General features: G+C 36.5%; 3 protein-coding genes across 3 annotated transcripts; all 3 read right to left on the reverse strand.

The window, feature by feature from the left end:
• Positions 1 to 4,219: 4,219 nt before the first annotated feature.
• LOC114520942 (small VCP/p97-interacting protein-like) lies at positions 4,220 to 6,652 on the reverse strand. The gene is made up of 5 exons (XM_028541290.1): positions 6,612 to 6,652; positions 6,265 to 6,542; positions 5,216 to 5,266; positions 4,754 to 4,864; positions 4,220 to 4,573 (listed from the first exon to the last, which is right to left on the reverse strand). Exons 2-5 carry the CDS (start codon positions 6,319 to 6,321, stop codon positions 4,559 to 4,561), a joined length of 234 nt encoding a protein of 77 aa, XP_028397091.1. The 5' UTR covers positions 6,322 to 6,542; positions 6,612 to 6,652; the 3' UTR covers positions 4,220 to 4,558.
• Positions 6,653 to 6,709: 57 nt separating this feature from the next.
• LOC114520941 (potassium voltage-gated channel subfamily A member 2-like) lies at positions 6,710 to 12,465 on the reverse strand. The gene is made up of 4 exons (XM_028541289.1): positions 12,449 to 12,465; positions 10,693 to 11,642; positions 8,445 to 8,588; positions 6,710 to 7,457 (listed from the first exon to the last, which is right to left on the reverse strand). Exons 2-4 carry the CDS (start codon positions 11,558 to 11,560, stop codon positions 7,231 to 7,233), a joined length of 1,239 nt encoding a protein of 412 aa, XP_028397090.1. The 5' UTR covers positions 11,561 to 11,642; positions 12,449 to 12,465; the 3' UTR covers positions 6,710 to 7,230.
• Positions 12,466 to 15,093: 2,628 nt separating this feature from the next.
• On the reverse strand, positions 15,094 to 22,428 carry LOC114520940 (potassium voltage-gated channel subfamily A member 7-like). The gene is made up of 4 exons (XM_028541288.1): positions 21,605 to 22,428; positions 19,181 to 19,747; positions 17,393 to 17,536; positions 15,094 to 16,486 (listed from the first exon to the last, which is right to left on the reverse strand). Exons 1-4 carry the CDS (start codon positions 22,155 to 22,157, stop codon positions 16,119 to 16,121), a joined length of 1,632 nt encoding a protein of 543 aa, XP_028397089.1. The 5' UTR covers positions 22,158 to 22,428; the 3' UTR covers positions 15,094 to 16,118.
• Between the last annotated feature and the right edge of the window lie 1,910 nt (positions 22,429 to 24,338).

Here is a 24,338-nt window from a genome sequence, read left to right on the forward strand (position 1 = left end):
TTAGACCTACAAACACAACCTAAACATCATATTTAAACAACCTGTATATTACGTTGGATATGTTTTTTCAAAGGAGCAATAGGCTACAAATTTTTCCATATCTGCATAATAAGAAAATAGCATTGAATTTCCTGATTTTAAAAATGTCTTCAGGAGACATTACCAGTTAAAACATGATGACTGCAATTTAACAGTGTAGTAATGTATTAGCTATGTACAGGACAGAAGTTATCCAGAGTTAGGGTTGATGTAATCATCTTAACATTTTTCAATCAGCTTTGAAAGTTGCCCTTGCGTAAGTCCTGGCGATTCACTACTTAATCCCTCATGAGTTGTTCATCATTTTAGTAATAAATTTGAAAAACTGTGATAGGCACTTAGCCTAAACATGGCTTTTTCAGGTAATGTATGTAAGTGGTAGGGTGATATAAAGTTTCACTGAATTTTGTCTTTGCTATTATATCTTAAACTGACATGGATAATATCACAGCAATATATTGTAAATATTTCTAATCCTTATCATTGTCCTAACAATCCTATTTTTACCTATGAAATGTAGGAACCCAAAGAAGGGCAAATATTGCCATAATATATTTGGCATGACAGTATTTTGTGTAGAGAAAAGTTAGTTCTAATTTTCTTTTGCTTTTGCAGCATAATCCAATATTGTGACTCGCACATCCATGCAGACCCTCTACTGATGAAAATACCGATGAATGAAAATCCCTTCAGAGACCGCAGCCGACCCTGTGTCTTGTTATAAGCATTACATTTACTCACGAGTCACGACACTGCAAATCTTTGGAAGGCAACAAACTATACGCTTCATTGAAAATTACTAAATAAACAAGAATTTACTACCACAAAGTATACAGTCGATATTTGTGGATTCACATCATTGTAGATTTATTGTTATATCTATAAGACTATATTATATGAATTAGGCATTATTTTTAATTATATTGGAGAGACCATGGGCTTTTGTTAAGAATGGTGTAGGTTTTTCTAGAAATAATATCAAGGTTTAAAGTAATGGTTTCAGTCAGGTAGTATAGTTGTTCTACTACTTTGCCAAGCTTTTAGATTCAGTCAAAATCAATTCAGAATTTCAGATTCTTCCATTCCAATATATTTGTTGCTTTATCACATGAATGCTATCCATACTTTTAAGGTAGTTTTTAGTCTTACTATATATTGTTGGAAAATCTAAAGTTGAAAGTTAGACCCTCTAAAACATTTAATACTATATGAAGTACAAATTTTACTTTAAGCCTTGCATATTTTTTCAGAAGTAGGTATTTTTGCACATAGTGTGACTTATTACTAATATAAATTAATGTATGTAGTAAAGAAAGATTATGGTGCACTAATATAACAATTATGGTGGTAAATGTAAATTATTATTCTTCTATCTATCCATCTTTAGTACTTTAGGTCTTAATAATCTTATAACTAATTAGTAATTTGTAGGCATATTAAAAACAGTGGTGGATAATTTAACCAAAGTATTGTTTCTGTGGCAAATCTATGCAAGTTCCGTTAACAGATTATCTATAATTATGGCCAACCCAGTGATCAGTAATAAACTGACAGTCTGACAGGCTCACACACATAAACCAATTATGGCCCATTCAATGCCCTAGCCTGGCTCAGACCGAATAAATGATACAATCAAATCAGTTAACCAACTTATCTATGATTGCAACTTGACGACACTCAGGTCAGCATACAGGACTAACAACTGAGCAACTTACAGTGTTACAGTGATATTGTTATCACAAACTTGCACAACTTCAAGGTTTGGTTGGTAAGTTGATTATTGATTAGAAAGGCATACTTTGGGCTTTCAAAACTGGGGATGTGTTTTGCAAATGTTACCAACAAGGCCTGCTTGCAAATTTTAATTTTTAAAAATGAGTAAATGACACTGCAATTTATTTATGACAAATGCTTTACTTGGAAATGAGTATATAAATCTGGAGGACGTAATTGATATTTCAGGATATTGAGTGCACTTTGATAATTTGATTACTTTTAAAATTCAGCTATGCAAAGTTTTTTTCATACTTATGCAAATACAATAAGAATAATAGCATGGGAGCTTTTTCATTTCAACATTACAAATTACAATATTTATGCTAAAATCACTAATAAAATTACTAAAATAAAAATTGTTTATATATATAAAATATCTCCCATTGGTATCAGCCCAAAGAACATAATACTCGTTAATCTTTATTGTTCTCTCAGTGAGGATATTTTATATTGATTTAATGATTTAAACGCAAAACGCTGTACAGGGTGTATAAAAACACCAACTCATATTGTTATTGAGCACAATCGCGTTGTTTTTTTCATACCCCCTTTATATATATATATTTCAACTGTGAAAATCAAAAAGTAATCTTTGGGAATTGGGCAATCGATACTTCGATATTTTCTTCGGAAAATAATCAGACAGTCTATTATTGCGCGACCTCATTAGGTTCAATAGGTTGCAATTTGTGAGCGCGCGGCCTCATTAAGTTGCAATTTGTGAGCGCGCAATGACACCTGGGTGAGAATGCTGTATTTTGTTTGTATTAACCGCAGGAAATATCTTTTGGCTTCCTCTTCGACAGTTTTGAGTGCCCAGCCTGTTCTCAAGATCGCATTGTTGTCTATCATCCCAGGTCGAGCAAGTCTAAGGGCCGAGAGAAAGAATGTTTCAATCCAAGCAACACGATTATGAATCGCTGAGAAAGGATCTAGAACAGCTCAAGAGAGAAGTTCGCTTGGAACGAATGAAGGTCTCGAAAAGCGTTGAAGAGTGAGTATAGTCAAATTTGACAACAGATATTTCGGCATTTGGCAACATATTACGTTCGTGCCGCCACTTATTTTATTAGGTAGTGTTTTGCGTTCCAAACAGCCATAATTTGCACCCCGAAACTTCCTGTTTCGGACTTAAACCCAGGCAAAACAAATGATTTTGTTCATGTTATTTAATCGATCAACGTGTAGGTCGCATACTTTTATACGATGACAAATTTTAAAACGGTATTTTGTAAATGACCGTAAATTTCGACGCTAGTGAGCTCGTATTCTATAACTATAACAATACCTATCCACGGAATGTGTCTGGTCTGACACAATGTAGATGCTGTCCAGCTTAACTCTGACTTGATGAACGTGAAAACTCAAATCCGCTAGTGGATACGGTTCCAAATTACAACTTTAATAGTATGTCACTAACAGTTCGATCTTTCCACCTGTAAGATTCGTATATAAAAGCCTGCTGAAGGATTTGGTGGTATTTGTGCTCATACTAAACGCCAAGTTGGCGGGGGGTGAAGAATAGAAATGTAGAATTGATTAAAAAACATAAAAAAGTACAAGTGAGATGTGTGTGTCTTATCGTATATTTCTACCATTGTGTATCGGCATATTGTCAATAATTTATATTTCTACTGCACACTGAAAACAATCTATGTGTCAAAACTTGATAAAATGTGTGCTGGAAATATGTTTTGAGTCTTTTTTTCTTTCCGTATGGTTTTACCGGTTTAGTTGGGTAAAATTATTTTAGCAGTGTCAATATTAGTAATGCCCTTCATTTGGCATGTATATCCCATATTTGAAATGACCAAGCAGATGAAAACGTGCCTGTCACAATTCAAAGGTCAAGGTTGGGTTTTTTTTCATGCTTTTTTTTTTACTTTTGCAGCATTGTTCGATTTTGTCAGCAGGCGCAGGGAAATGATCCATTACTGAACAAAATACCATCAGGTGATAACCCATTTACTCATCAAGATCGACCATGTATTGTTTTGTGAGGGGTGTCTCAAGAGGTACATATTAATGTTCCTTGGTTGGAATGAATGAAAACTCAATGTTTATAACATTTTAAGAAAATGATGTCAAAGAAACTAATATAACTACATAATGATAATTATCAACTTGATGAAGTGTATAGATTTTTGAACCAAACTGTTTATAACTGCATGCATAATCATAATTATATTGAACATAAAACCAGTTTTAAGCATGCAATGCCATGCTCTTTGTTAAGTGTATGTAATTCTGTGAAATTCTGTCCTAGAACAGGCAATAAAGCATGTACATTTTCAGTCATAATATTTGAAGCTTTTAGTAGCAATAACAGTTGTTTGATCTTCGATGGTTCAATCTGCATTTAATAAAGGATGTAAACACATTCAAAAAGCAATGTATTGTAATTATATCTGATTAATCTAAAAGATTTCACACTGTTACAAAAAAAAGAACTTTAACAAAATGGATAATGATCACTTGCACTGTGATTACTTTGTAATACATTTTATTATACAATTACAGCTATATAACAACAATTGTCCTTGACCTTACATTATTTAATTAAATTATTACTTTTAGAACCACTGACAATTGTACAATTAATGTTCATGATAGCTTGGTTATTTCCTGCACAGTGCTAAATGAACATCAGACAGTGTGACTGTGTACAATTACAGTCTAGGTGTTGTATTGCCTACTTGTATTTTGCCTTTAAACAATAATTTGGTACAGTATGTCCAAATGTTTACCCAACAGTCCACTAAAACAAGAGGAAAAGGATTCTGTATTGAAGACTGTGACATCCCAAATCTCAATGGCCTATTTAACAGGAATTGGGTGTCTTTCCTCTTTGACCAGTAAATGCAGTGTTTTGTGGGTGGGTACTTTAGTCCTCTTTCATCAAGGCATAATATTTAACAGAATTTTATTTCATTTTTACCTTGAGTCCACCACCACCACTGGCACCTTGTCTGTCATTTATTGCTGTCCTCTCTGCTTCTTGCCTTTTCCTTTTAACACCTTCAGGGTCCTTTAGGCCTCTGCCTTCACTCTGGGAGTACAAAATTTACTGTAAACATTTTCCAGCAGAGTTCCAGAACAATGCATAAAAAGACTGGAGAAACCTCATTTTATCAACCCACTCTGTTTAAAAAGTAGATATTGTTACCTACAGTTACTATAAAAGTTAACCAGTCAAAATTACAAGTTCCCTATTTGACCATAAAATGGATAGTAAAAAGTAGTTGGGTCCTTTATACAACAGGTGACTTTTCTTTTAGTCAGAGTACAACTTATAAATCTCAACCTAGATGTAACAGTTAGAGAGTTACAATGGTTAATGCAATATTGGAATTTAATTTAGATCAATTTTAATGCAGATTTACACTCATTAAGAAATTACCTCTCTTTGCCGTTTAAGGGCAGCTGCCTCTTGTCTCCTCCTCCTCTCTTCCTGGTGATAAATGAAAAGTCCACAAAATATGCACTGTAAATTGTCTGTTGCACTGAGGCTATGTGTAAGCCTCGTCAGCAGCCAATTCAAGAATTTAATCATTACATGCTTTTAGTATTACATTGGTTTAACTAAAGTAACAGTAACATACACTTTGATCTGGATTAGATAATTTTTTTGGGAAGTTTCACATAGTTCGAAAAATGTTCCTGCAGGCATGGCTTAGGGATTCAGAGCTTCAGACAAAAGGCCATTATGGATTATCCAAATTGATGTTTTGACACATTGTTTATATTTCCTTAAAAAAATTGAGACTGATGACAAATTTCCTGCCCTTGCTATGTATACACTTGCCAAGTTTTCCTAAAATGATTTAATTAATCGCTCAGTTCATGGTTAGAGGTTAAGCTCTGGCAAAAGAAGATGCCACCACAACATAGTAAAATGAATTATCAATTAGCTTCCGCAGAATAGGACATCTGCCTGGTTTTGCTGACTAATGACTAATGTTTTTATCCGACTTATGCTTTAATATGGATAATAAAAAAGACACTGTGTTTTTATTAGCTAAAGCCCAACCAATCAGTTTTGATAATTTGTTCTAATTACCTATCATTAATTACATGGAAACTAATATTTACTTAAGACCTAATGTGTTTCATGCATAAAAAGTAGCTACAGCATTAAGAATAATAACATTCTGGGCGGTAGTTGACCGCTTAATTTGGGGGGGGGGTGATTATCCATATACATGATATAGTTTACATATTTAATATAGGAACAATAGCGTGCAAAAGAAATTAGTTGAACATCAGGCGAATACGCATCTCCCAACCTACGGCCCTGATAATATTAAGAATAATACTTTACGATCGAGGTAGTTTGATAATCAGACAAGTTTATATATATCTGCTACATACAATACTTTATACTGTATTAATAGGGTATATATAAATTATGAAAATTTACGATGTTAAATTTATAATGTTAAATCTTACAGGATCTGGCGTTTCAGGGCTTGAACCAGAACCAAAGCAGTCAAAACAGTTTCCCATTACACCATAAAATGGAGAACATCTACTTTGCTTTCAAAACTACATTACTGTACAATTAGCACAATACTAGCGAAATATGTTTTTCCTTTTTGTTTTCATGTTTGAAAAAGATCTGTCTGAAGTCGGCAATCGGATATCCGTCGGCGGTCGTCGGAAATTGTCGCTACCGCGTGTATTTAAATGCCAATCGCAAATTTTAAACTTTTCGAAAGCCAATAATTCTGGAAAGGACTGAAGGTGTGTGTGTGATGTTTATGTTTAAAATTCGGTAATATTTGGCAATGATTTACCTGAAATGAACTTCATTCTTTTTGTAAAAGGTAAACAGGTTTCTGTTTGTACATTATATATATAAAAAATAAAAAAAACTGTTGTTTAAAAAGTTAATTACTGTGGTTGAATTTGATATTTTTAATACCTTACACAATGTACTGCACTTTGGGGCAATGTGTGCGAAAAACCAGTCCCCAATTATAAGTATTACTTTTTGGCGTACTATTTGGAAGTTTAGAGGGCCTTTAGAGACTTTTTAAAGCTCTGGCAATATAGGTGGCACCTTATGGCCTCATGCACTTATAAACAAGTGTTGAGACCCTTTGAACCTTTTTCAAACAAATATACATTCAAATATCTCTGACAGTTGGTGCGCATGCCCAACCTATGCCTGGCAAGTGGCAACTGGTCTGCACACTCCCAGCCTCCTACGAAACTACCTTACATCTGTCCTAGTATGATACCCTCCACAGAACAATTTAACTGCTTTAGATATATTTGTCAAAAAATTGAAGCCCTTGCCCTACGACCTTCTCCCATCTTTAATTGCTTTGCAATCTGCTAATTAACTCTACCTAATTACTAATTTGCCAAATTTTCATTGTTGTGTTGCTGAAACAGCTCTAAATGTGCCTGCTAGACAGGTTGTAGTGTATGATTCTGCTCTTTCTTTCTCCTGATACTTTTAAAGAACTTTCGGACCCTGTCATATTTCGATGAACTGGTATCAACATTTAGCTTGTCCTCCAGCTCGCTATTTGCATTGTTGTAATGATGTTCGAAGTTGGCTACAATTACAGGAACTGGTAGAGCTATTGACAAGATGCCAGTGAATGCACAAATGCTTCCAATTATTTTCCCAGCTATAGAAATATATAATAGGATAGTTGTTCAGTCTGCGATCATGCATGATTACCATAATAAGTCCTAGACCTAATTGATAAAACTGTTCACTCTCAATCACCTTGCACCGACATGCATCAGGTCATCAATAAACATCATGCATTAATTGCCTCCATCAGAAAGATCAACTTTGCAGGCAGGCACATAGTGCATGTGGCCAAGGGTTGGGGGGAGGATGTGTTGGCCTTTGGGGGTTATATATGAACCCCAATAATTTTCTGAATGTTGAGAATTGGTCAGTGGTTTTTTATTGCATTTAAAAAAATACAGCATCAAATTTCGGGGACTTTGTCCAGTAATACTGGACCTGTATGCAATTAGCATGTGCTGGATTTTGTCTAAATATATGAGAGTTATTAATCATGAATATAAAATAGGCCATTTTCAAAGGTCTAGAGGCTTCAGATTAAAAACTTTCTTGCTTGCACCACCAAACCCCAAGAACTATAACATATAATATATTAACTATGGAGATTGATCAAGCTACATCCAAGTAAATAGAAATCCAAGTAAAGTTACATTAAACCTGGCATTTTTTGGTAGTCAGTTAGGGCAAATAAACATGCGCTAAAACGTTAATCCCGACCTGCAGGAAAAAGTTGCCACCCCTCCAGTTCAGGGGTACTTATAAAGCCCGTTTTCCATTAGGCGAATTTATGCGCGCGACGCGAAGCGATATCTGAAATCCGGTGATGTGATTCCTTTGCGAAAAAATTGGCTACGAAAAAGTAGATACGCTTCCTACTTTTTATCTGTTCGCGCGAATAAATTCGCCTAGCGGAAAACGGGCTTAACGTATTGCACTACTCCTCTCTCCTCCGCAGAGGCACCTCGCCCGCGTTTCTAATATCAGCAACAGCGGTCATCTTTAAAAATCTAGTGCATTTGTATTCGAAGCCTCTGCGGAGGAGAGAGGCACTACTCTACACTACAGCAGATTAGCTTACCAAACGTGACAGGATACATGTCACCATAACCCACGGTTGTCATAGTAACGATAGCCCACCAGAATGCGTGAGGAATGCTTCTGAACACTTCGCCGTTTTCGTCCATTTCAGCGTAATATATCGCGCTCGAGAATAATACGATACCTACAAGACAATTTTCTCGAAATAAAGTGTCTGACATTGACAAATAATTAAAGGATGTGAGCGCACGCACGCATGTGTGCAGTATTCGTCATGTTTAATTTAACATCATTCTAAAGACAAAGAAAACTAAAGAAAAGCTGGTTCATCAAAGCCATCAAAGGGACCTTTTAATTACCTAGGCCTAAGTTTGCCGAGAAAGAAAAGTTTTTCTAAGACAAAATTTTCTAGTGTGCGATTTCAAACTGAGTACCATTGACATTGGTATTGGCTTTTACACTAGCTTGAAAGTATGTGAAAAGCTTTTCGGTCTATAAAAAATTTGAAGAAAAGTCGCTTAACTCATTTGCAATTTAAATACAACTGAATTGCCATCTCAGATTAAACTGCATTTTGGCAGCAATTTCCAAAGGTCAAAACATTTATTATAACAGAGAACTTTTGTAGCTCTTGGCACGTTTCCTAAAAAATATATACATACTCTACAAGACAGTGATATCTTCGTTGTTTATATGTTGTTAGAATATATACTCAGTGCTTCTAAGAATACACATTATACGAATTCAAACTTGAGAACCGGCTTGAATTTTGGGCCGGAGATGCAAAAATTTTTACTTGAGATGTGCGTTTTCAAAACGGTAGAATTGTTCCAACCTCTTCTTTATTAAAAATTCTTATAAAAAAATTCGGCGTTAGTTGTAGTGCAGTGCTTATACATACACATGCGCATTTGGTGTAACTTACAACTTACAATTGATTTAAAAACAAAACTCGATAATGCAGTGAGAGACCAGATATATATCTATCGATATAGAGCTCGATCTCCGGTCCTATTCAAGGCCCATTGTTAGTGTATATAATAAAGGTTTTAAGGGGTCAACCAACCAACCAACTAGAGAAAGACGTGCGGAGTTGCATGGTTATATAACTGACCCACTAAAATTTTTTATACGGATATTATACGGTTGCGAGAAGATATGGATTTTATCAGCCGCTTCGAGTTGCAAAAACAATAACTCATGAAATATTATTTTTGACACGAGAACATAAATCTGACTTTCTCACAATTGTTTGATGTTCTGTTCATTATTTGTACTAAATTCAGAGTGACAAAAATTATAAGTATTTGATAACAATGAGCTAGCCGCTACCTGAGATATACTTTGTTATAAAAGCGAATATTTTTTAAATTATAAAATTATAAATTATATTGTAAATTGTAAATTATAGCGTAGACATAAAAGTATAGAGTGCATGTCTATGTTCCAACATTAATTTCCTTCTATATAATATTATACAAACCAAAGACATTTGTATTTTCACAACAACAATGAAAATGGCGGGAAATTTTTGAAGCTCGTTATGTCACTCCTAAACGACATACGCGCGCACCTGATCCCAAATATAGTGGTGTAATAGTTGCGTACGTATGATTTCTACGAGTGTTTTAGTTCCCAGCGAAATACCCGTGTCTACATAATAAAGCTAAATTTTGGCAGTTGACCATGCATGCTGACTTCCGACTTCTAATAATGCTAGGCGTGGCAACGATATAAATACAACTAACATTACACATATATCGGTTTTCTAATTTTTCCTGCGAAGACAAAAACTCTTAGAGAAAGCGTACATTCTAGAACATATATTAGTTATTTCATATACACAAGAATTAAAAAAAAACAGGCGTATATAATCTTTATTCAACTGCTCAAACTAAAAGGCCGAACAATTAAGGGCGGCCTTTCTTTTTTACTTATAGGGAAACATAACTCTGTTGGTTCAGTATTGCCAATTGAAAAAGCCGGAAGTTACGACAATTACTTTGACAGTCATAAAAAACCGCTTACTCCATATATTTCGACTCAAAAGTGCATGCAATTTCTAAAAGCAACCCATATTTGAACGCTGTAGCTAAACTTGCTCGACTTACAATGAATGCATTGATTTGTTGATTAATTGGCTATGATTTGTGAGCCACGGATCCCTTCTATAAAGCTCATGGCTAGTACGAATTTGATTTTAAGTTGAACTCGATCATCAAATGTGTCACTATAATGTACTCTCATAAAAAAAACCTTAATTGACAAAAGCAATATTAATACATTACCTACTGTGAGGAAGAATGCCAACAGACCAAGTTCGGCCATACTTGCTTTCATAGTCAGGCCCAAAATTCTCAATCCTTTGGAATAGCGCGACAGTTTGAAGATCCTGAAGACGCGAACGAGTCGCAGAGCACGCAATAGCGCCAACGAGGACACGTTCGAGCTTGATTGCAGCGCGAAGCTTATGAAGAACGGAAGAATCGCGATTAGGTCGATTAAATTTAGCGCGCCGACGACGAACTTTGTTTTGATCGGGGACGAGATAAATCGGACGATGTATTCGAAGGTAAACCATGATATACAAACTGCTTCTATTATGTAAAAGGGGTCGTCGACATCGGTTTTGCTATCTTCAGATTCTTTGGTAAATTTAGGAAGTGTTTCCACACAGAACATAACTATAGAGAGAAGGACAACAGTGCAACTCAACCAAGCAATCGCCTTCGCGTATTTTGAAGTGTCGGGGTACTCGAACAGCTCCCAAATTTCCTTTTGGATGCTGTTTTTTGGCAGGATTCTTCCAGGTTTCGTCCTGGGTTCTCGCAAACCGTAGAACTCGAGCTCTTGAAAGAATAACTTCTCCGGTACATTTTCCGGTGAGCACAGTATCCCTTCGCTTTGGTAGTAGGTTAGAATGGCCCTGAAACATTCCCGATTGCGATCAAGGTAATATTCGCCGCGTGTGTCGTCCCAGAACTTTGCCCGCCACTCGTCTTTCGCTAACGGGGTTTCTGGGAAATTCTGCAAAGTGGATTCCAGGATTTCGTATCCCTCGCCGCATATGTTGAAGCGAAGTCGCGCGGATGATGGTCTAACAACAGGTCGATTGTTCAATTTGTATTCGTCAATGTGATTTTTTTGAGACGACATTGAGTGGCTTTCGTCGGCTTCAACTCTCTGGAAATTAAGTTTTGCTGTTTTTAATTCTGTGTCGTCTTCTTTCTTACAACCCCTAGGTAAAGTTTGAAGTGTCAATCACAATTCTTTGATCTCAGAGTTAATGCTCTATTTGGTACCAAAATTATAGCATGCTTGCGATGTTTTGTCTGCATTCATTCCCCCGTAACAAACCTGCATGGAATGTCTAGCAAATTTCCTCATTCACAAGGACTTCTCACATGAAGTTTGTCAAAGCAAATAAAACATAATATTGTAAATCGCGGTCGGAATAATTTATTGTCTCTCGTGGAGTGATTTTTCTATTTTGCTCCAACCGCTTTGAAGTTTGAACAATTCAAATATTTATTTGAATCACTGACGTTGTTTATAGTATAATTATAATCCGTACCTCTATTATAGATCGCTTTTTATTTTTCTTATTTTTATTCGCGATATAGCGCTACAACACTGGTGCACGTTACTAATTACTTAGCAATTCAATGCAACAGACTGGGATGTAAACTGAAGTAGGCGTGTATTCTAGCTGTGATTTCAGCAAGTGAAATTATTATCGATGCACTCCTATAGTTTGTGTACAACTATATATATTGGTTGGCCCCTTAACTTCACAGCAGTATAGATCAGAATTATAGATATGGACATGTTAAAATTATTTTGTTTTTGATAGTTTTTCGAAAGCATTGTATATACTTTTTAAAAATATTGCTTCAGTGTGGAAGGGTAGGAAAAAATTTATGGACACTGGCAAAATAAGCCTAGTCGATATACAATGCGTTTGTTTTCATAACAATAAGTGACCCGTGAATTGAGTGCCGATTTCGTTGTTACCAACTTTATCTATACCTTACTTAAACCTACCTTAGTATATATGTTGTTTTACCGAGGTTCTATAGCTGTTGTATATTTCGACGTGGTTGCGATCTCTAATATGCAAAAGCCAATGCCAATACTCTTGAAAATCTGATACTCCAAGACCCTTCGATCCTCTTAATGCTTGGTATTTGAACCCAGTTGATATTATCGTCGCTGCAAATCGACTGACGGCATCTATAATCTGTCTTTTGTGTATTGGCCGTCCAGATTATATATATTCCCTTAAAAGTTAGTTCAATTACCCACCTGTTTGGATACCATCTCTACACGATTTCTGTTTCATGTACCTCCATATATAAACACACGGCGGGGGCAATATTCACATCCGCTTATTATTGTCTTAAAAAGGCCTTAATTTTAGAAAACACGCCAGCGTCATGCGCCACTTATGCTAGATCAGGAAGCGCTAAATTGCATATTTTGCTATATAGATACGGAGAACCAATATATATATTGTGTAACCACGAGAAGGTTCTAGGTATTATTTCGTAAAGACAATTCGGCAAGCTGCCGAACGGAAAGGTTTTTCAGTTCTCAAAGTTTGAGAGCTTGCGACCTTTTTGCTCCGATTTTAGCCTACTATAAGGTGGATTAAGATATAGGCATTTTAGTAATTGGAAATATTCACAATTGACTCACAGAAATCCGCGCGGAAGAAAAAGGCGAGAAACTTGGGTAGGGATTGATGGATCAAAGCCCTTTCATCAGAGTTTATATGATGACATTCCATTGCCTTAGTGAACCTCAAACATTCATTGTTATTTATTAGTTACTCGAGTTAATAGTTTCTATTTATATTATATTTTGCTTATTTGTATACGCATGATAATAATAACAACTCTTATTTTATTTTAATGTAACTATATTCCTGAAATTGAGTTCATTTTACATATTTTAACAATTGGAAAACTAACGGTAAAATCACTCGTTACTAATTTTTTTTTCGACCATGGAGAGTAGGCCGGAAAATCTCTGGGTATACCATTCAAACTTTTGTTTTGAATATAAATAACCTCTCACACTCAGAGAACAGTTTGTTTTGAAATTTAGCTGCAGATTTCAAGGTGATCTAAAATGGCGGGAAAGGACTGGGACTAGTTGTGAAACCAAAATCCATGTCTCTGGATTGGAACAACTTAATATCTTTTGAGATATATTTTTAGTTCTTATAACCAACATATATATATATATATATATATATATATATATATATATATATATATATATATATATATATATATAATGACAAAATTTGGACTAATTTCGTACAGAAAAACTAAAGTTACAAATTGATAATTACTTAATTCACAAAGTTGAATTTTTAAACGACAAAAGCAGCTAGATTAATTTTGTGTATTAAGTTTATTTAATTTGGTACCATCTTTATATATTCTTGTTTACTTTGATAAGTTAACATATACGTACCGGCAATTTTATGCTAATCAAGGTTGTTTTGTGTTATCAACTGCGATTCATGTTGAAATGGTAAACAATTTTGTTGTGAAAGTTTCTACTTACAGCCGTATATATTGCCACGTTTCACTTTTGTTTGCCCTATACATGTGTTGCACGTGCGTCTTTAAGCAAAAACACATATTTTGAAATAGAATAATAAAGAGGAATAAAAAAGACACGTATGGCAAACGGCATAATAACTCGTAATGTAGGAACCTAAAGCATGTGGATGACATGATGATGACACGGCTGAAATCCTTCTTCATATCGATCACATGATCCGAATGTTAAAGTTCTACTTATAGTGGCTTAAGTAAAGCCATCAAAGACAATTTCAACAATTTAAAAGTATACAAAATATATTTGATAGTGACGTTTCATCTTACATAAGCTACATATTCAACATGTAATGTATCACTTAGTCTGAAGATTTCTTAAGATCAGACGAAACGTCATGTCAAATATATTTTTGCATTGTTTATATTGTCTTTTATGACTTTACTAAAAGCACTATTTGTGCTTTGGGCTGAGTCCAATTTTTGAAGTAGCGGCCTCTGCGTCTTGAAGTGCAGACGTACACAGGACGTTAAAACCGGCTGAGATTTAATGGCTGTTTTTCACTTGCGCGTTTTCGCACGCACAAACATACACGCGCACGTAGAAGCCTCATGTTATCTTTGAAAAAACTAAGTAAATAAATCGAAAGAATTAATTTTAGTTTTCCGCCGTTTTTAGTATGCTTTTGTTAAATAGTACCAATTTAGAATTTAAAATTTTTCGTGCGTGTACGTGCAAAGAAACACGTATAAAGGCTGCTTTCCAGTTACGCGTTTTTCATACGCACGTACACGCACGCAAAAGTCTAAATCCTTATAAATGTTATCGAAGGTTTTAAGCTTTTACGTGCGTGTACGTACGTGCAAAAAACGCAACAGTGGAAAGCAGCCCTAAGTGGAAGGCAGCTCTTTACATGCATGCCCCTGTAAACATGCACCGACGTATCTAAACTAAATATTAGGAAAAATAATGAGGAGGCCTTAATTTAGGGACCGGCCCACCTGCAAGGAAGTTATTTTACCAAACATGCATAATGAATTAGTATTTGCATGCACACAGTTTGTACTTTAGTTTGAAGTATCGTTCAATTAGGCATCAGCGAGGAAAAGTTCCTATGTTCAACTAAATATAGCCATACACTTGTCTATTGTGTTCCTGCATATATAATATATCACGCCTTCGTGCTTTCAAGAGAAACACAATTCATTTTAAAATATACGAAAAGCGGCTCATTTTACAGTGCCGCAGACGTGATACGTAAAAAACCCACTAAAATCTGCCTCCGAAAGTGGTTTGGAGAAGGAACTGATATTTGGTTTCATTACTAGCATACATTTAAATATAGCTGCAAATAATCATTAATTAACACACTTCTTTTATATATATTTACACACTCACAGTTTTTACCAGGATTCAGAGTATGAACAACCTTTTCGAGGGATATAATTTTATGAGTATATATACCCCTATTGAGATAAGTAAATAACGTGATTCTGGTAGTTATTATTACAATGTATCATGTATGCTTGTGATGCATGTTTGTTTCATGAAGAATTACTTAATACTTCAAATGAAGTCATTTAACGCTTTTTTACTTTTGGGTGACCAGAATCATGTAAACAGCCACTATATATTAGAAGTTCCCAGATAAAGTCGTTTATATACTAGCTGTCGATAAAGCTAGCTCCTCTGGGGTGGCCAATAACATTGAGTTCTTTTTATCAATGAGGTCCGTTTCAGACGCAGAATTTTCCTTGTGTCGAAAGCAAATTAACGAGCTCGAACAAAGCCTTTAGCTCATAGCCTTTAGTCTGATCTAATAGGCTGTTTACATAGAATGGCTTCTGTATGTAAACGTTGCACTTCTCATCCATGACGTGTTTCATTCTGTTAAGTAATGAGGTATTTCCTGGGTAGCACTCCAGGTCTGTAGGTTTTAAACCTGAAGTCCGTCTTCTTCAGTTTAATGATTTGACTAAACGTAGTACTACCTGCTTTTACAATTTTTATGAGAATCAGTTCAACTAACGCAAGCTAATGCCTGAGAATGACGATTTTATCTGATCGATATTAAAATTTCAAAAAATTAGTATAGTACTCCTTGCATTTTGCTTCCCAAAGTGGCCTCACCAAAATGACTTCATTAAACATTTGTTATACTATTGGCATCGTTTCTCTCATAGTCGTAGGTTTTATCGAGCAACGAATGCTCCTGCTCACTTCCCTCAGAGCTCTGGTTAACCTCCTCGGCAACCTCGCCTCCCATGTCATAATATTCCTCCTTCGTGTGTTCGTCGATTTGCGAGTTGGACCGATGACGTAGTCGGTCGAAAAACTTTTTCAAAGCTTTGTATTTTGCCGCCTTTTTGTTGCTCTCTTTCGGATTGGTCTTCGCCGCTTCTTGCTGTGATTGGCTGTAGAAGCGTTCGAAATTAGCGACTATTACTGGGACCGGCAAGGCGATGGCTAGAATTCCCGAACATGCGCAAACGGTGCCAATACATTTGCCAACTGTAAGGAAAAAATGAACTGATTGTTTGTTTTGTTTATGGACGATGTATATGCATGGATGGCATGCGATATTAGTTAGCTATAATGTTTCCCGTTGGCTATGAGTATGTCCGGTCAATAGACTGGTGCCTGCATGATAGAACTTTAAATAGGTATGGACGATATTAAGGTGCCCAGCAGGTTTCATGAATTTATGATGTCCCAGCCAATTAATTAAAATTCAGATGACTGTTTTAGGTGATGTCATGCAGGCATTTTACAAAGCGCGCTTTCAGAACTATAAAGCTGAAATATCAGGCGTTTAACTTTGTGTGCTGTTAAATAAAGATAGGCTACGACAGCCATAATAATTATGCAGTAATCGCCATTCTGATCTATGAATCGAGTGCAGTTTATGCATGACATTTTCGTTATAGCGAATAGTTTCTGCAATAAACGCACGCATGTTTTCTCCCATCATATGCACTAACAACTGGGGCCGGGTGTTCTAAAGACCGTTAGATTGAGAAATCTTTCCTTGGTCAATATATAGATATTTTACTTCCCCGAGTCTAGAACATGCAGAACAGCCATCCATGAATACATAATTATTATGGCCAAAGGCAGTGTATTTAAAATTTAACAGGTCAAGGGCAAGGTGACGCTAATCGCGCTTTAAAAAGTGATCACTGCAGGATAGGAAATCGATAACGATATATAAAGACGTCATCCGAAAACCACCGCATTTAAATAATGCTTTTCGAAATGTGAATTTATCATTGTAAGAAGGAAATTAGAGACAGGAAGCGAACAGAGCAATTAAGCAATAAAATTAACATTATATAGCTAGACAAGACCTCATGTATGCACTAACTGCGGTCTTATTTATTCTGGTATACTATAGAGAACTTCGTATGGTATACTTACCCAGTGTGGTTGGATACATGTCGCCGTAACCAACAGTTGTCATGGTAACGATGGCCCACCAGAACGCATGAGGTATGCTATGAAATGTACTATTATCGCTGCTCATCTCGGCGTAGTAGATAGCACTCGCGAACAGCACCACACCTATAGCCGGGCAAGTAATGAACATTTATATCGTCGCGGAAAGGTATATTGTGATGTAGAAAATTAATTTTATGCCGGGAAAATAACCAAATCTTCAACAGAATCCAACCCTATGCATCTATTCAATGGTTGATTTCACAAGTATCATTTAAAGGTTTGTAACTCTCGTGTACACAGTAAGAAACGACTGGGTAAATCAAGCAATAGCTCAAATGTTTCAAGTAAGGGATAACCAATTTCATAATTTGAGAAGTAACAGCATAAACTTTCAAATTCCGAAGCCTAAAACTAATTTCATGAAAAAGAACATAAGTCAGTATTTTGGAGCGATGGTCTAGCCTCCTCCGCAGGCATCTCTTATGTATTAAATTATGTTAGGTTATTAGGCATGGGTTAGCTGTGTCATGGAAGGCGAGGAAATATATTTTTTTCTCACTCCCCCGACACAGCCAGCCCAAGGCAAATATGCATATTTTTAATACATAAGAGATGCCTGGGGAGGAGGCTACTATTGCTCAGTTTTAAAATGTTCTCAATTTTTTCTGCATTGAAATTTAGGTAAATAGGATGTATATAGTTATATAGTTAGGTAAATTTCATGTAACATTAATTCTTTTGATATTTTGCATGCAAACGGCCCCTTGAAAATCATTTTTAATGATGGGCTACCGTAGTTTAAATAATAAGTAGTTAAATGATAATGAATAGTAATAATAAATTTTATACGTGCGCATGTGCACGCGTATACAGAAAACGCGACAGCGAAAAGCAACCCTTAACTGCTGGGCCCTCAGGCGCGAGCGTGATTATGATCATCATAGCTTTTCTTGCGAAATAGCTTTTAAGACTGGGGTAACAAATTGGAAAACAGCCGGCACGCTGTTCCAGTCAATCCAAGCGCTGTGAACATTTTTGGCAGTCAAAGTTCAATCTAAACTTAATTTAGCTATATTTGTATTTCTATTGTCACTTATCATACCGAGAAGGTATTCAAAATGAATTTTGCCCCTCTTTACACTTAATTTTATCCCACTGGGTTTGTATGACATTCCTTGTTAAAGTGCTCCGGTTCAACAAATGGCCCACAGAGCTTTTGTGCAAAATCAAAATCCTAACGCGCGGAGGCGTATATATATATATATTTTTTGATCACAAAAATATTGTTTATTCCATTCGGATATCCGTGTGGACACCGCCGAAGGAGTAGGGAAATTGCACTCTTAAATATATACCCATGCATCTATATTAAATTCGTTGGCATCAACAAATATGCATTATTCGTCAGCGCGATGAGAGACATCATTGATATTACGATCTAATTCTTATATACATCAATAACATCAACACCGTTTTCATTGATTCTTATACCATCTTACCAACTTGATACCATAGAAATTAACAGTGAAGTTTCTATGAAGATGCTATTATATATAGCTACTGCATGTTCTTAATGTTTGTTTGTTGTAAATATTGTAACGGTATTTTTTTGTACGCACGGTTCTTTTAAATATGTTTTTATGGTAATAATAATGATAGTAATAATATTTTTTACCATCGCCCAGCCTCGTCACCAGTAACTAATGAAACATACAGCACGACAAAAAACACGGTATTGACAATAGGAACTATATAGCCATCACTTACCAACACTTAAGAAGAAAACCAACAAACCCAACTCGCCAATACTCGCGCTCAGGGTCATACCTAATATCCTCAAGCCAGACGAATATCGTGACAGTTTAAACACCCTAAAAACTCGCACCAAACGGACCGCTCTCAAAATGGCCACTGAGGAAACATTCGAATCTTTTCCACTCAAAGCAAAGTTAAGAAAATATGGCAGAATTGCAATCAGATCGATCAAATTCAATGCCTCCTTCACAAATTTCCATTTGTTTGGAGAAGTTATCAATCGTGTCAAATACTCGAACGTAAACCACGCGATGCACAGACTCTCGATTATAAAGAAGGTGTGGTAATTCTTGGTTTTTCCAGATTCATCTTTCTTCGAAAATTCTGGCAAGGTTTCTACGCAGAAAAGTATTATGGACAACAATACCGTCGTACAACTGAACCACGCTATTAACCGGGCTGCATTGGAAGTTTCAGGGTGCTCGAAAAGGTCCCAAACTTTGCTCTGCAATGTAGCCGAGCTCAATTGCTCCTCTTCGGGGCATTCGGGCTTGCTTTTAGGCTGCTCTCCTGCGTCACCTGTAAGAATTAAGATTGGGAATGAAATTGGGAATGAATCATTTCGCCATCTTTCCAACTGAAAAAGCGCGTTTCAAGAGTGAATTCGTTATTCTGAGTTTTTTGGACAGTCGGGATAAACATAATGTCCTATATGCCTACGGTCCATGGTGGCATGCTGGAAAAACAGGAAAACAGCGTGTTTAGGAGAGTAAACGTTGTAACTTTAGTTGTGCAAGGTAGTATAATAATATAGGTAGTATAATAAGCCCTCTTGAAAGCCGAAGAACAGCGCAGCTGTGAACAAAACCAAACTGATGGAAAACAAAAAAGTCGGAAAAGCGATTTTAGATGAAACGTCATGCGTGTTAAAACAAGAAAATTAGTGTTGCTGCTGCACAATTTTGGCGTGAGTGTATGTCATTATACGCGAATGTTATATAATTATATGCATGGACTGGCAAGTTTGTAGCATTAAACAGACCAATTATCACTGCGGAATATATATCTTTGTCGGGCAAATGGAATATTTGAATTAACTCAAATTTACAATACACCACAGTTTATGAGACTTGATCGACCTGCTCACTTTTTTGTACTAACTATAGGACTCTTTTTTGTCAGGGGCGTAACAAATGCATGTATTGTCGAGTAGCGTGTGTGCGATATTGTTAACGAGCAAGTTTAAAATTAGTCGACATTCAAATTTCGTTACAGCCTTTGATAACACTCGTGTCTCTTGCAAAGGCCTGTCCCAACTTGTTGGAGCGCAATAGGTTGTCGGTCTGTGGGATGTCGTGCCCTGTCCAAACAAGCAATTACATAACTGTTATCCATAAAACACATTGATGCACACTCTACAAATAAGGTTTTATTACCACCTCTCCCCCTTGGCTGCAACAAGAAATGTCAGTTCGAAATTAATGAAAATTGACAGGTCAAATTTTATTAACTGCGCTCTCCTACTGTTAACTCAATGTAACATTTAACAAGTCGGGCAAACTTATTTTTAATAACATATGGATAAACAGTAGCCGCGATTGCTTGATTGCTGCATGCATGCATGTTGTTGGGTCAGCCGATAGGTACTGCTAAACACATCCAAGGATCAGCACACGTTGAAAGAGTTCAAGGAAACAAGTTTCAAGTGATGAACATGATTAGTTTTCCTAATGGGAATAAGCGAGTTGTGTGTAGAGAGATTACGTGAGGTTTATTCCTATATAGACAAATTCAAACGAATTGTTCAAATTTTTTTACAATGACTTCCACTTCTCGAATACGTGCTTGAACCTATTTTTAAAAACTGTGGTCTAGCCGCAACCGTCGACTCTGAAGCACTTTCAGGCACATTGTAACATTTCTGCGGTATCTTATTGAAACAATGGTCGATATGTATGCATAATAGTAGCTAATAGCAATAATAGGTTATAACATCCAGTAATATTTCATGCAAAACGGGTTCGTTTGGTTTTGATTTTGAGCGTTAATGGACACAATTGAAAACTCTCCTGTAAAACGTTACAAGAGTTTTGTACACCTAACCATGCATGCAGATGGGAGGAATTCCTATTCCAGAAAACCCATGCATGCACAAAACCCATTGCTGTGGTGATATCAATATATGAAACAACGAAATTTGAAATTCATTAGGACACTGTCTCGTGTAATCGTATATGAATATATAGCCCGTTTAGTTGTTTGAAATTTTTCGAGATAATTACTACGCACCGGCACAGTTTCAGAGAACCGCATCGGACCCAAACCGAAGGCAATGTCAATCATGTAGTATAGCGCCGTGAGCATAGTATGGCCAGATGATTTCTATTTGTACGTGATGAATTGACGTGCGACGATGTTGTTGAACACTTGACATACCTCGAACTTTCTGCAACACCTCGTCGCCCAAGTCGTAGAACTGTAGCTCGCGTAAGAACAAGACATCGGGGATGTTTTGCGGCCGGATGAGGATGCCGTAGCTCTGGTAATAGGTCAGAACCGATTCGAAACAGGCTCTGTTCCGGTCCAAATAGAATTCCTGATGATCTTCATCCCAATACCTATCGCGTTTTGCCGAGTCTGCGAGGAGCGTGTTGGGATAACGCTGTACCGTGCTCTCCAAAATCTCAAACGTTTCCCCGCAGACGTTGAAGCGTAATCGGTTATTGTCCTTGTGTCTCTTTGTGGATGTTGGTCTAATGTTTATAGCCGATTGGGATCTTTCTGGAATTCGTAAATGCTTCGTGGCTGAACTCTGGATTAAGATGTTAGTCAACGACATTAGTGATGGCCGGTCGTTGCTACCAGGTGAAGAAACTGCTGTAGTCGTCGCCGTTTTCGAGCATTCACGCAATTTCCCATCGTCTATCGATAGATCTATGTGTTTGTCGTTCGCAAGTGTTGTCTTGTTTTTAATGCTGCCTAATTGCATTGTGTTTGAATAGCCTTTTGAAAAACTTCTTTCAAATGTCGTCTTGAAGACGCGTCAATTACAGCATTAATAGACAAATAGTTTCCAAATGTATTCATGCAGATTCGGTGGCATGCTGAGACAATATAATAAATAACTTAGTCCACTTTCCAAATTCTGTGCGAGCTTCTATTCCCGACCACAAACCGACCTTTCACACAAGGGTAAAGGATTTCAGCACTTACGGCATTTTAACGTCGGATGATTTTGAAGACCTCGATGTCCACAAGTAAATTAGCGCGCCTGTTAACACGGCAGGGAGTAATTGCAATCATTAATATATTGAGGGCAGCCAGTTTGACAATATAGTTATTCGTTACAATTTTGCACACTCTCACGTATCGACGGTGATATTCTACAGCTTAGCAACTACAACCTAAGCTTAGCAACTACAACCACTGGTATAAGCGCTGCACACAGGTGCCGTTTTATATCGAGGTGCTTGTATACCTACAAATTATTCAGAGGACAAAGTTTACACTCTTACGAAGCTAAATAATGCATTTTTCAAATTCCTTTAAATGTTCCTTTGGGTTTGTCATTCATCGTGTATAATGTAACCTAAATTACCTCTCAATAGCTTAATACAAGCCCTTGGCTGTGAACTAGCTACTTTAATTGCCCATTCGTAATGACCTTGAAGTAAATTAGTGCCCTCGTTAACCTGGTGGGAAACTAATTGCATTCATTAATATGTTAAAACAACGGATAGCAAACATTGATGCACCCAGCTTGGTCTACAATGAGTGAAGGCAAACATGACATCGCAACTAAAAACATCACTTCCCCCGGTTTAATGCATGGCACTCGAGGGCCGGTTGTTTAAAGCGGGTCGTTCTTCAGTTCTCTCGATTCTTGAATTCGTCGTCCTTGCTGTACTTTTCACATCCTTGTCAGATAGACTTTTTCTACTGTTGAAATCAAATATATACAGTTGAAATATATGTATATATACTGTTGGAAAAAGTGATGCCTTAAATTTTGTTTAATTAATCTTATCTTGTTCATAGGATCATCTTTTTCTCGTACGACTTAATGCAATTGTCCAAATTTCACCGATTCGCTCACTTAAAATTTTAATAAGATATTGCTATGCGTAACCATGGATAGTTAAAAGATTTTATCATCTATGGCGTAAATAAACATATTAGCCACCCGAATCAGCCTCTTTCCCGGCGCGTGTTTTTGTTTTATTATTTACGTAATTTTTGTCTCGCGGGAAGACGCGCGTGAAGTGACTGCGAGGCGGGGAACGCGCCTGGCAGAAAATGTGTCGAAAAGTGAGATTTGCGGACCTTTGGCAACCTTTTACAAACTTGAAGAAGAACAATTGTCGAATTGCAGGTCAAATTACAGTGCGTGGCTTGTGGATTTAGACAGTATTCCGACGTATCACTTCTCGGCAGCAGCTAGGGATGCCTAGCAACCTCGCATGGGCACCTGGGTCAGGTTGTTTAGTTTAAACGGTGGTTAAGTTCAAAGTAGAAAGCAAGTCTATCGTATTATTCAACAAGCAAAATATATGATTTTTACCTTAAACATGCAGTGATACCGTTTGCAACTACATATATATTCAGTTTATCCAGTGCAAAAAGTTGACTCAATATTCGGGAGAGATGTGAGAGTGTTATTTAATTTTGACGTATCCGCCGTTTAAGCTTAAAGGGGCTTGATACAACCGGCCTCTAGAATATAAATAAATGAGGCCCCACAATATAGGTTACCATCAAATATGGTATATAACAAGTGTCTAAAATAGACAAAAACACTTCTCGACGTTTCGACCTGAGGGCCTTCGTCTGGAGAGTTGATATACTCCGATCCATTACTTGATATGGCATTACATAAGCATATTATGCAATGTACAAAAAGTTCTAAACTTAAATGCAGATTATTGGAAACCGGATTTTCTTTACGTCCACCCTCGGCTGCATGAGCATGCATCTACAAAGTTTTTGCGCACGGATACTTAATCAAAATGCTCGGCCGAGAAATGCCTAACCACAGCGGGGAAATTGCAATCTAACATAGGGGCAAAGTTCCCAGTTTTACGCCTGTTAATTAACACTTTGTGCACTTTTAATACAACGTTTCGCTCATAAGATAAAATAAGAAATAAGTAAAATATTGCGGTTAATTTTC

The sequence above is a fragment of the Dendronephthya gigantea genome, unplaced genomic scaffold, assembly GCF_004324835.1.
Source record: "Dendronephthya gigantea isolate DGI-Jeju-01 unplaced genomic scaffold, DenGig_1.0 000018F, whole genome shotgun sequence".
In the NCBI taxonomy this organism is placed as follows: domain Eukaryota; kingdom Metazoa; phylum Cnidaria; class Anthozoa; order Malacalcyonacea; family Nephtheidae; genus Dendronephthya; species Dendronephthya gigantea.

Bases quoted from the DNA above. Each gene is read 5' to 3' on its own strand.
- LOC114520942 (XM_028541290.1), bottom strand. From the start codon at position 6,321: ATGGGAAACTGTTTTGACTGCTTTGGTTCTGGTTCAAGCCCTGAAACG. The intron at 5,267-6,264 runs GTAAGATTTAAC...ATTTATCACCAG, and splicing joins GCCCTGAAACGCCAGATCCT to GAAGAGAGGAGGAGGAGACA. The intron at 4,865-5,215 runs GTAATTTCTTAA...TTGTACTCCCAG, and splicing joins CCCTTAAACGGCAAAGAGAG to AGTGAAGGCAGAGGCCTAAA.
- LOC114520941 (XM_028541289.1), bottom strand. From the start codon at position 11,560: ATGTCGTCTCAAAAAAATCACATTGACGAATACAAATTGAACAATCGA. The intron at 8,589-10,692 runs GTAATGTATTAA...ATTGTCTTGTAG, and splicing joins GGCATTCTTCCTCACAGTAG to GTATCGTATTATTCTCGAGC. The intron at 7,458-8,444 runs GTAAGCTAATCT...ATATTTCTATAG, and splicing joins CATGTATCCTGTCACGTTTG to CTGGGAAAATAATTGGAAGC.
- LOC114520940 (XM_028541288.1), bottom strand. From the start codon at position 22,157: ATGCAATTAGGCAGCATTAAAAACAAGACAACACTTGCGAACGACAAA. The intron at 17,537-19,180 runs GTAAGTGATGGC...GCCCGGCTATAG, and splicing joins GGTTTTCTTCTTAAGTGTTG to GTGTGGTGCTGTTCGCGAGT. The intron at 16,487-17,392 runs GTAAGTATACCA...TTTTCCTTACAG, and splicing joins CATGTATCCAACCACACTGG to TTGGCAAATGTATTGGCACC.